The 12,777-nt window shown below is 37.7% G+C and overlaps 1 protein-coding gene across 7 annotated transcripts in view; it reads left to right on the forward strand.

The window, feature by feature from the left end:
* The window catches only part of LOC140491292 (protein CASP-like), a 618,172-nt gene that overhangs the window by 456,126 nt on the left and 149,269 nt on the right, over window positions 1-12,777 (forward strand). For 4 of the 7 annotated variants that reach the window (XM_072589273.1, XM_072589277.1, XM_072589275.1 and 1 more), the window contains exon 16: window positions 8,597-8,662. The exons of the other annotated variants lie outside the window; for them this stretch is intronic. In XM_072589273.1, coding sequence (XP_072445374.1) covers window positions 8,597-8,662 — 66 coding nt within the window. The remainder of the gene's footprint in view (window positions 1-8,596; window positions 8,663-12,777) is intronic. 7 annotated transcript variants of the gene reach the window in all.

Consider the following 12,777-nt stretch of genomic DNA (forward strand, 5'->3'; position numbering starts at 1 on the left):
CTACGATAGTTACAAGAAGAACACTATTCAAAACTACTCTCCAATATATGTTTGAAGGAGTATCATAGAAAGGGATTTCCCATACTTAAAAATCAAAACATGTCATAATGGACAACATAACTGAGAACTCAGTAACTGAAAGATTCAGAAACTGGACTTAACTTTGATCGTGCTACATCAAAATTCTGTTAGGACCTAAAAGAAATCCTGTGTCTTTAAGCTGTTCTGCTGATTTGCAGAGTGTTGGAATGTAACACGTTTTATTTCCATCCTTCAGCATGATTATTTTAATACATTTCCAGAATTGATAATTTTGGGGAGGACAATGTCGACTTAGGGCACTGGTATTTCATTTGAATACTGAAAGCATTTATAAACCTGTACATTGATAACATCTCAAACTCCTAGGAGAAAGTGAGGACTGCAGATGCTGGAGATCAGAGCTGAAAATGTGTTACTGGAAAAGCGCAGCAGGTCAGGCAGCATCCAAGGAGCAGGAGAATGGACATTTCGGGCATGAGCCCTTCTTCAGGCTCATGCCCGAAACGTCGATTCTCCTGCTCCTTGGATGCTGCTTGGCCTGCTGCGCTTTTCCAGCAACACATTTTCAGATCACCTGGAACTCTCCCTAGTACGTGTAAATTAACTATGCTGCAGAATCTGCAGACTATCCACAAACACCCTTCTGTCTTTTCTAGTGGTAAGGATATGTTTTTACCTTGCAATAAGTTCATAAAATAACATGGAAACCTGTTTTTCTAATGAAATAGCTGTTCTGTCTTTACTGTAAAAGCCTATGGCTCAAATCTCAGGGTGTGATGTTTATTTGAGCACAAAGTCATCCCAGATCTGTTAGTTCCATTGTCCCTAAATGTGTCTACATTCTCAATATGATGTAGTTTCAGATCTTGCAATTTTCTTGCAAATTAAGTCAGTCTCAATGCCTGGTAACAGAAATAAAAGTGTAGAACTAGAGCGTAAACCTTTTATTTGAAAACAATTTCATGATACAGAGAAAATAGGCTTTCTATACTTCAGTTGATATATCTGTGTTATTGGGCCATAAAACCCCAGGGTCAATCTCTGATGTATTGAATTAATTGGTATCAAGCAGGGTCTTGATTATTCTTAGTTTAAGAGTAAGTCTTGGTCATGGGTTCTGGCTCCTGTTGGTATCAAGCAACCACAGCTGGCAATAAGGGGAGAATGGATGTGGGTGAAGTTGGTGAGGCTTAGTTAAATTTTTTCTCTTCCTCCTGTTCCCCTCTTCTGTGAAATACATAGTAAGGCCTCGAGTCAAAGGTGAAAGGTGAATGTCGACCGTTCAGTGACTGTATCTAGTGGAGGCAGATGCTGGCAAGGGATCAATGACTTCAGTAACCATAAAATCATGGCAACAAATAAAGAAGCCATTTAGCCGTTTATGTCCATATTGGCTCTCTATAAGAGCAACACATCTGGTTCCTTGCCTTTTCCTTGGAGGCCTGAAATATTTTTCTTTTCAGATGATCCTCAAACAACAACTGAACCAGCTTCTGATTTTCTATTAGGCAGTGCACTCTAGATACTAACTTGCTTTTAAAAATTTTTAAAGTTTTTTTCCTTCTGTCTGTTTTGGTACTTTGGCCAGTCAGCCTAAATTGGTGTTCCTTAGTGCTTGTCCCTTCTGCTAGTGGAAACAATTTCTTTCTATTTACTCTCTCAAAACTTAAATGACAACAGTCACAATTATTCCAATCTATCTGTGTAACTGAAGCACCTCAGAGCTTAAAGTAGCTTCAGTTTTTTTCTGCACTCTCTGTAATGCCTTAATGATCTTTCAAAAGTGGGGTGTAGAGATTTGGATACAATATTCTAGTTTCAGGTTGAACCAGTGTTTATAAAGGTTTGTCATTAGTTTGTTTTTATAGTCAATTTCTCTGTTTATAAAGTCCAGGTATATCTTTTTGTCTATCTGCCACTCTTCAAATTTGTGGTGTTAAACATGATTCTTCTCCCCCTACAATCACTCTAGAATTTTATTGTTTATTTTGTATTGTCTTTCCTCGTTGTTCCTACCAAAATGAATCTCTGCATTAAATGTTACCTGCCAGTTGTCTACCCGTTCCATAAGCTTGTCTGTGCCCTGTCGATATCTGGACCTATTGCTGTCTCATTCACAGTTCACAATACTTTGATGCCCTGTATACACCAAAGTCTAGGTCATTTATCTAATTCTTGTACTGATCCCTGGGAAAACTCACTGTATGCTTTGCTAAAGTGTTAAAAGTTACTTTCTATTTCCCATCATTTAGTCAACTTGGTAGTGCAATCCGTGCAGCCACTGTCCCTCTTTTCATACAGACTTCAACTTAGCTGACAATCTGCTAAATGACACTTTACCAAACATTTTTTGGATGTCCTGTACATCAACTGCATTATCCTCATCAACCATCTTTATTACCTCATCAAAAAGCTCAATCAAGTCAGTTGTACATAATCTGTCCAAAACAAATCCATGTAGGCTTTACTTGATATATCCTCCCTTGTTCAAATGATTAATAACTTTATCCCAGATTATCATTTCTGACAGATTTCTTACCACATAAATTGCTGGTTTTGCCCTTTCGTCCTTTTTTGAATAAAAATAAAAACAGAAATTCAGCAGGTCCAAAACATCTGTGGAAAGAGAAACCAAGTTCAAGTATTTAGTTGAATTTGATGAATTTTAATTTGGATTTCCAGCAGCTGCAGTATTTTGCTTTTATGTAACATTTGCAGTTTTTCAATCTTGTGGCACAACTCCTGTGTCTAAAGAGGTTTGGCAGATCATTATCAGTGTCATCATGATTAGATTACCTCTTAATGTTTGACATTCAATGGTTAGCAAATCTCGTCTCTGAATCCTGTTTTTGTAATTTAAGTTTTGCTATAATTTTGGTGAATCCGTACTGTACTCCTTCAAAGGCAAAATCATACTTGGTGAGGTATGGTGCCTAATCCTAACCCAGATCACAGTGCAACATTTGACTAATCAGAATTTGTCAATTCATTGCCTGTTTAATGAACAGTGTTGGATTGGTAAAGACCATCTGGTCTGTTGTATCCCAGGAAAGGTTTAGAGGGACATGTGTGAATCACAGGCAAAGGGGACTATTTCACTTTGGGGAACCTGATCAGCGTGAACGAGTTGGGCCATAGGGTCTGATTCTGTGCTGTATGACTCTATGACTCTTTGTATATTTGTAATTCATTGTGCTTTATAAGATATACTGTCCATCCCAACTGAAACCATGTGATCTCCTGGAAAAATCAGAATCAAATATACATCAAAAGCAAGTTGGAGTCATTACTGCACAGAAGGACACCATTCAGCACTTCAAGGTCCATGTTGGTTCTTTGTAGAACAATCCAGTTTCTACCAAGTCTGGCCCTGCAAGTTTGCTTCCTTCAAGTGTCCATCCAGTTTTCTGGAAATCAGTATTTTGGAAAATATTGATCATCATTGTCTTCCAAATTATTGCACAGCTTTTTTAGTTTCTGTATAGACTCATAGAGATGTTTTGTTTCATAAGGTATGAGATCTGAAATCTGTTGCCAACCTATCGTTTCTGAATATCAGTCAACCTATGGCATATGAACCACACAGATTCAAGAAGGCCGCATAATGCCTCCTTCTCAAGGAAAACTAGGATGGGCAGTAAATGTTGGCTTGTCGGCAATGCCCACGTCCCAAGTGTGAATTTAAAAAGATGTTGAGTTGTAAACTAACCTTATAGTTCAATATATTAAGCACTTGGTTAGCAGTGTATAGATTAGTACAGGCAATTTGACTTTCAAGCTATGTTTCTTCATAAATCGGTACTTTAAAATAAAGAGAAGAATGCAACTTGCTGACTGGTTAATTATATAGAATTCTGGAATTCACTTCCTCATGGCATTGTGGGTAAACCCACAGCAGGTAGGCCGCAGTGGTTCAAGAAAACACTCCCCACCACCTTCTCAAGGGCACTGAGGGATGGGCAATAAATGCAAGTCAGCCAGCAACACCCACATCCCTCAACATGAATAAATTTTAAAAACAGCCATTCTGACTGGTATTTTGATTTTTTGCCAGTAGTATGTTCCTTGACCTGCATTGATTAAAACTAATTAGGAAATGGAGATTTGTTGAAATGAATTGTTTGGAACATTTCTCAGAACCAAGTCTACCCCTGACTAATTTCTCCCCTTGAAAAATGCATACACGTTTTAAATATGTAGAAGTCTGTTTGCTTTAGTTCTTCTGTTTTAATCCCAATCTGCACAGTGCAGATAGATTTGCACTTCATAATTCCACTTTGTCTTGATGCCTCACTGGTATCATAATCCAACTTCCATACCCTAACAGATTAATTCGAGGTCTCCTCCAGTGTACACTTCAAAAGGATTGCTCCAGTCACCAACAGTCACTGTGTAAACATTGGTGAAATGAAAAGTAAAACATACGTCAAAGGAAAGGACTGAAAATTCTGAAACATAGGCTGGAAATTGCTGGAGTGTAAGAAAATGAAAAGAGCGAAGACTGTAATGTTTCATGAAGATAAGACAACTAAATGTAAGACGAGGACTGGTACAGGGAATCAAGGGATATGAGGATGGGGCTGGAAAGTGGACTTAACATTAAGTTTAGATATTAATCATTAAAGTTATTAATCATTTGAACAAGGGAGGATATATCAAGTAAAGCCTACATGGATTTGTTTTGGACAGATTATGTACAACTGACTTGATTGAGCTTTTTGATGAGGTAATAAAGATGGTTGATGAGGATAATGCAGTTGATGTACAGGACTCTCTTTAAACCTCAGCTTGAGTCTGCTTGTAGCTCAGGGTGCCACATTAAAGGGAGGAGATGAACACATTTCAGAGAGCACAAGAATGATGCCAGGAATAAGGAATTTTGGTTATAAGGATAGATAGAACAGTCCCAAATTCTTCACTTTGGAGATAACAAGAAGAGATCTGATACGAGGTTTTCAAAATCATGACCGGGCTGGATAGAATGAATAGGGAGAAACTGTTTCTACTTGTAAAGGAACAAGAATGAAGCAGCGTAGGTTTAAAGTGATTTGCAAGATGTAAATGTGAGAGGAAAGTTTTTTCACACAAGTAATTAGGTTATAGAATGCACTGCCTCCTTTTGGGGAGAAGAACAAAGCAAAAGCCATGAATATTGCATGGTCACCAATAAATTTAATAGAATTTTTTTGGTTGAGACAGGTTCAGTTGAGATATTCAAGACGCCCTTTAATGATTATTTGGAGAGATAATGTGCACAGCTGTGGGGGAAAAACAAATAAGGATTTAGAACTTGGTAATGATGCTCATTTGAAGAGCTGGTGCAGATATGGGCTCATTGACCTTTTACATCCTAACACTGTGATTCTGTGATTTTAGCTTTTAAAAAAGTTGACAACATGAAAGCAAATTCTGAACAGCAGATAAGACAAATCAAAGCTTGATAAAGATTTTTTTATGGCTACTTAATAATTGAAACAACCCAGATTCCAAGTAGTGTAACAATTTCCATGACTAAATTATCGTATCATTTATAGGCACTGCACTTTCTGCATTCTCCCACCTAGAACAGAGATAAGCAACTGTTTAAATTCATAAGGCTTCTGGTATATTCCTTCCTCATATAATACACAAACACACAGCTGTGTGCACTTGACAGCCTGAAGGCTGCTGTGTAGAGAACCATGATATTTAATTGTCAAGTACATTGGTAAAGCATTGCCTCACAGAAAGCTGCTGTGAGACTTCTCATGGATTTGTTGTACTTTTGAGTTTAGAGCTTTTCTTGTTGAAAGTCAGTACATGTATAGGTATTGATTATAGCAACAGGAGCTTTGTGAATAGAACACATCAAAAATGAAAAGACTGTACTCCACATTTAGAATATGAGCCATGAGTGTACTCAAGGTCTTGATTATTTTTCATGCAGTATTGGATTAAGCTACATGACCTGGAAAAGGGCAGCATGGTAGCTCAGTAGTTAGCATTGCTGCCTCACAGCGCCAGGGAACTGGGTTCGATTCACATCTTGGGTGACTGTGTGTGGGGGGTTTGTACATTCTCCCTGTGTCTGCATGGTTTTCCTCCCACAATCCAAAGATGTGCAGGCCAGGTGAATTGGCCATGCTAAATTGCCCATACTGTTAGAAACAATAGTCAGAGGTAATTATAGGGGGATGGGTCTGGGGTGGGGGGGGGGGGGCGGGGCGCGGGGCGCGGGGCGGGGGGGAGGTTCTCTTCGGAGGGTTGATGTGGACTTGTTGGGCCGAAGAGCCTGTTTCCATACTGTCGGGAATCTAATCTAATTTTTTTAAAAAAGCATTGTTTTAGTAAGAGAACCTGAGTGTTAGAATCAGAAGCTTTGTTTTTCTCATTTGTGAAAATCCAATTGATTTTAAATGTAATTGTTGTAATTTTGTCACTTAACACACTTCTTCAAAAAAAAGGCCTTCTTCCTAATTTGTAGATACCATTTTTATCAGTTGATTTTTGTATATATTTGTGTTCAGTGAGGTATTTTCTTGTCAGTTCCTGTCAAACATTGAAGTGTTTTGTTTTCCATATTTTCTTGTGGATTACACATTACAGGAGGACATTAATCAATGCAAAACCTGTACTGGGCCTTGGTGCACACTTGGAATACCGTTTGCAGATCTAGTCAAAATAGAGGCATTTGAGAGGGCGGTGGTGAAGATTTACAAGGACAGTCCTAGAAATGTGTGGATTTACTCATCAAGAAAGAGTTGACAGGATGGCTCTCAACATTTCTTGAAAAAAAAGTTGAGGTATGACCTAATAGAGGTCTTTAAAAATTTTGAAAAGTTTTGATAGAGAATGCCTCCTTTTGGGGAGAAGAACAAAGCAAAAGCCATGAATATTGCATGGTCACCAATAAATTTAATAGCATTTTTTTCACCCAGAGAATGGCAAGAACTTGCAATGATCTGGCACAGGGTATGGTTGAATGGATAGTGCAGATGTATTTAAGGGAAACTAGACAAACATGAATTGAGAAGGGAATAGGTGGTTACAGTGGTACATTTAGTTAAGAAAAAAGTTCAAGCAAAAGCATCGACATATACTGGCTGCTCTCAAGAAGCTTATTTCTGTTCCATATATTCTGTATAATGACATCTTGTGCTGTGAAGATCACAAATGATGTAGAGAACCATCCAGAGGTATATAATAAAACTGAAAGTTAAATTTTACTAATGCATGAACTTCCAGTTGCAAAAACTAGTTTTAGTAAGAAGAAACCGTGTTACTGTTCTTGCTGCACAAGGAACCAAGGAGAAATGTGCATTGTAGAGAAGTCACAATATTTTTTTCTATATTATTTATTTATGGGATGTGAGCATCATTGCCTGCATTTGTTGCTCATTCCAAATCACTTGACAGCTTGTGAGCAAGCTTGAGCTTGTATCGAAGTATCATAGTGAATTATTGAACCAGTTGACAATGGAAAAAGAAATATGCCCATAAACTCTCTCAAATTTTCTCCATTCAGGAAGATAATATCTAAACTTAATGTTAAGTCCACTTTCCAGCCCCATCCTCATATCCCTTGATTCCCTTAGAGCCCAAATGTTTTGATTGTATTCGTCATCTGAGTATCTGCAGCCCTGTTAAAGAATTTGAAAGAATCTTCTGAATGAAGAAATTTCTCATTTTTAGCACTAAATGGCTGAACACTTTTCCTGAGGCTATAACCTCTTCAGTAACTGGAAAACGGAGACTCAGTGTCTACTCTGTCAAGCCTTCTTAAGAAAAGTGTTTTGGTGAAATTATTTCTTCTCCTAAACTCCAGATAACATAGAAACAAAAACAGAAATTGCTGTTAAAAATTCAGCAGGTCTGGCAACACCTGTGAAGAGAAAGCAGAGTTAACATTTCAGGTCCAGTGACCTGATTTGTTCTCATAGCTCTGCCTTCTCATTTCAAGAACCAATAGTGAACCTTTACTGCAGTAAGGCAAGTTTATGTTTCTTTGTGTTCAGAGAACAAATCTGCAGACAATATTCAAAGCCTTATAGAATTTCATGAAGATTTCCTTATTTTTTCACTCCATACCATTTGTAAAAGGTTAAACAAAGCATTTGCCTTCCTAATGGCTTACTAAATCTGCATGTTAACTTACCACAATTCATTGACGAGCATATCCAAATACTGAGTATCAACATTTAGTAGCTTGCAGCTTTACAGAATCATTTGCCATTGAACAACCTTTATTTAGGTTAGAAATAGGTAATGAAAATGCATTAATTGCGGAGAGTGTAAGGAGGCCACTGATATTTAATATCATGGTTATTGATGCTCATTAAATTTTAAAATGATTTTGTGCCGACAAGAATCATCATGACATCTGTCATAAAGCTCAACTGCTGTTTTCGACCTTCCTCCCTCCACCAAAAACACAGTCCATTGAAATAATCAGTGACAGTATATATTGTGTGTGCCCCAGTATGTAGCATGCTAGGTCTTTTGCTAGGTCACTGTAAAGAGACAAAAAAAAATTCCCCCTTGTTTTTTATTCTTATCGAAACTTGTTTTTTAACAGAGGTTCCAGGCCAGAACATACAAAGAGTGTTGCAGGAAGTAAAGAAACGAAGATATGGTTCAGAAGGTAGGTCCTGGGATGTTCTGTTAATTACAACCAATAGGATTCATGTAAACATATTAACTACACAAAACCCAAGTGATGTGGTCTAATACTGGCCTGGAATCTGCTGGAAAACAGATAGTGTAAGTATAAAAATCAAGGCATTCACTCCTTAAAGCTGCAATGAGCAACTATTTGATACTTGTCTTTTAAATCTATTTTTGAACTAATTTATTCTCCTTGAACTGCATGTTAATGCACCTAACTACTATTTATTTTAGTCATTTCATTTGAACATCATTTGTAAATATTTCTAAATTTAAAGAAAAAAATAATTTTGGGTTTATGACTGAAATAGCTGGTTAAGTGACTCAGAGCATGGTTGATGGAGGTTATTGAAGAGGTAGGGAGTCTTCGGGTCTTCTTGATGAACAGTTAAAACTGAGCAGAGTGGAAATTGCAGGTTTTACCTCTCAAAATCTTGAGCATGCTGAAATTATTCAGAGAGAGGTGGGTGTATTTAAACAAATTAGATTGAAAGGGCATTGCAGCTTTAAGTGACAGTTCATGCAAGTTACGGTTGTGACCTCATGAAGCATACGGTTTGAATTATTTCTGAGGGTCTTTTACCAGGGATATTCACAAGACTGAAGTGTTCTTTGTTGGCTGATCAACAGGTTGCCTAAAATATTGTTGACCAGTTGAGGTGTTTACAAATTCTTATGCTCCCAATAGTTTCCAAATACTTTTGGTAATGATGAACATTTAACACATTCTGGTCAGCCTTTTGATAACCTGGAATGAAAAGATGGATTAAAGTGGAGAATTTAATCTAATGATGGCCATGCGTTACTTTTAGAAAAATTATAACCTGAATATGTAATTATTTTAAACCTCAGCAGTACAGTCTTTCTGACTAAGTCACTGTACTTGTGTTCAATTTCAGGGAAATCCCTACATATTTTTTGAAAAGGTTCACAAATTCTCATTTTATTTTACTAAAATAAATGCAGAGTAGTACCAATTAAGTCAGTTATTGATTCTGTTAATATCAAATTTTTAACTCTAGCATCCTAGTTTCCAAATGCTGAAGCAGAGAAGTCAAGTGTTCTTCCACAATGTATTGGTTGCCATGCTTTTGAATAAAAGTACACCTCCAAAGTAATATGTTGTCTGTGAAACGCTTTGTGATGTTTCAATAATGTATGAAGTGCTACATAAATCCAAGTTATTTTTAATGTGTCTGAAGTTTAGCTTACATTTCAGGAAAATGCATCGCTTGTGTACTTTGAAGTTTTCCTGGTGTTGTTTTTGTTGGATTTAATGTGACCTCACAGTTCATTAAATGAATCTGAAATGGGAATTGGAATGGATCACAGTGTGCATAGAGTGCTGTATTCAGGATGGCATAGTTCTGTTAGCTCTCAGACTGAGCAGATAAAATTCACCAAAGTGACAAGGAGCTCTTTCTTCGCACAGTATAAATATTCGTAATTTTTCATGTTCTTGTTTTAGATTAGATTAGATTAGATTAGATTACTTACAGTGTGGAAACAGGCCCTTCGGCCCAACAAGTCCACACCGCCCTGCCGAATTTTTAGAAAAATTGAATAATAGAGTTCTGTTAAGAAATCTACCTCTGGTGCAGCACAAAATAGTGTGATGTCAGATCAGTCACCTGTTCTTCAGACAGGTAGATTTGTGGAAGTCATTGCCACAGCAGGCTGTAGAGGCCAAGTTACTGGTTGTATTTAATACAGATATAGATAGGTTCTTGTTAAGTGGGAGGATTAAGGCAGAGAATAGGGTTGAGAAACATTTCAGCCATGATTGAATGCCGGAGAAGACTCAGTGGGCTAAATGGTCTAATTCTGCTCCTATATCTTATGGTCTTATGCATAATTTTTAATTCCATTGTCTTTCTACCGCTCGTGTCTTGAAGCCATTACACAATAGACAACTACATAAATCCTATCAAATTGTAATACATGCTGATTAAACCCATTTTTGTCATTACAAAATTGCGATTAAAGCCCTGGAATGTCAGCATCATGAGCTTTTTGAGCAATAAAAGTTGGTGACCTAGAATATCCAGCTGTTCCTAGTAGGTGAGTTTCAGCAGTTCTTATTTGGAACCATACATGGAAAGCTTATAGGAGAAGTAATGTCTTTTACTGAGTAATAAACTAGAAATAGGATAACCAGACACTTGCCTTACAAAATATGCCTCCTTCTGGGTAATTGATTAGCATGGCTTCGAAACCACAGGCTTTCTGTACCACTGAACCTGTGCTCTCCTGAACTCTTGACAACTTCAGAACAGCATGAAGTTGTGATTCTTTTTGGCACAACAGTCTTTTACAACTTAAAAGAAATGCTCCTACATCTATGAAATAGCTTTTGTGAAATAATAAAGCTTTACCAGCAAATGAGCTAAACATATCAAACAAGGAACAAGAGTAGGCCACTCAACCCTCGGAGCCTGCTCCACCATTGAATAAGGTCATGGCTTATCTGATTTTAACCTCAACTCTACATTCCTGATACCTTTCACCGCCTTGGTCAATCAAGATTCAAACTACCTCGAAAAATATTGAAATTATATATCCACTGCATTGTAATTCATTATTTTTTCAGCACATTACACAATGTTGGGTTAAGCATTTATCTTGGTCTAAGATAAACCCAGCCAACACACCCCTCAATTTACTGCTATCAATATGCTTGTCCAGCAGTCACTTAAATGTCCCTACTACAACTGCTGGCAGTGCATTCCATGTACCCACCACTCTCTGCGTAAAAAAACAATCTCTGACATCTCCCCTATACCTTCCTCCAATACCTTAAGAATATGACCCCTCGTGACAGCTATTTCTGCCCTGAGGAAAAGTCTCTAGCTATCAACTCTATCTATGCATCTCCTTACCTTGTACACCTCTATCAAGTCACCTCTCTTCCTCTCCAGTGCGAAAAGCCCTAGCTCACTCAACCTCTCTTTGTAAGACAAGCCGTCCAATTCAGGCAGCATCCTGGTAAATCTCCTCTCTAAAGCACCTACATCCTTCTTATAATGAGGTGACCAGAACTGGACACAATATTCCAAGTGTGGTCTAACTAGGGTTTTAGAGAGCTGCAACAAAACCTCACGGCTCTTAAACTCAATCCCCCTGTTAATGAAAGCCAAAACACCATACGCCTCCTTAACAACTCTATCAACTTGGGCAACTTTGAGGGATGCTGCCTCATGGACCCCAAGATCCCGCTGTTCCTCCACACTGTCATTGAGGAATGAAATTCCAAAAATATTCAACTGTCAGAGAGAAAATATGTTTTCTCTTCTCAGTCTTTAAAGGGTGATCCCTTATTTTTAAACTGTGACCCGTAGCTCTAGATTCTCCCACAAGAGGAATCATTCTTTTTGCATCCTTGGAATCACTGAAATCCCTGTCTTGTGGTAGAACATTCAAACTGTTCACTTAACATGTACATTGCAGGCTGTATTTGGAGAGCATTACTTTGAGCAAGACCAGCTCCTTCTGATTATCACAAGTAATATTCACAGATTTATAAACTTCTAAGTGCTTTACAAGATGTTTTTGAAGGCTGGAAGGGAGATGTCAATACAGAGGTTGGAGTGCCATTTAATGGGGGTGATATCAATAAAAGTTTGGACTGAATGGAACATGGAACGAGAACCAGGCTTATTTCTTAGAATTGAGAATGCGTGTGGCAGTGTATGACTGGAGGACATCTCAGATATTGGAATGCATAAGACCATGCTAGTATGCAAATTATTTAGTAATGTAAATGAGAAATGGGATATGGGTACTGTGGGCTTAGTGTGGATGGTGTGCAGTTGAGAGCAACATTTAAGTTGTGGTTTATGCAAACTGCAAGTTAACATTGTAAGGAGAGTTGTGAAGTAGTGCACCTTTGAAGTTGTTAATTAAGTTGAGTAAGTTAGGCAACAAACTTTCTCCTGCATAAAATTGCTGGTAATTTTGATTTTACTTGAGCTGGTTTAAATTTGTAGAGTGAAGCCTTTTTGTCATTATCTAACTAACAACAGTCATCCCTTATAAAGCATTTTAACAACTGACAGCTTTTAAAAAGAAAACCCTGTCACAGTACAAAATAGC

The sequence above is a fragment of the Chiloscyllium punctatum genome, chromosome 19 (genome assembly GCF_047496795.1).
Source record: "Chiloscyllium punctatum isolate Juve2018m chromosome 19, sChiPun1.3, whole genome shotgun sequence".
Lineage (NCBI taxonomy): Eukaryota > Metazoa > Chordata > Chondrichthyes > Orectolobiformes > Hemiscylliidae > Chiloscyllium > Chiloscyllium punctatum.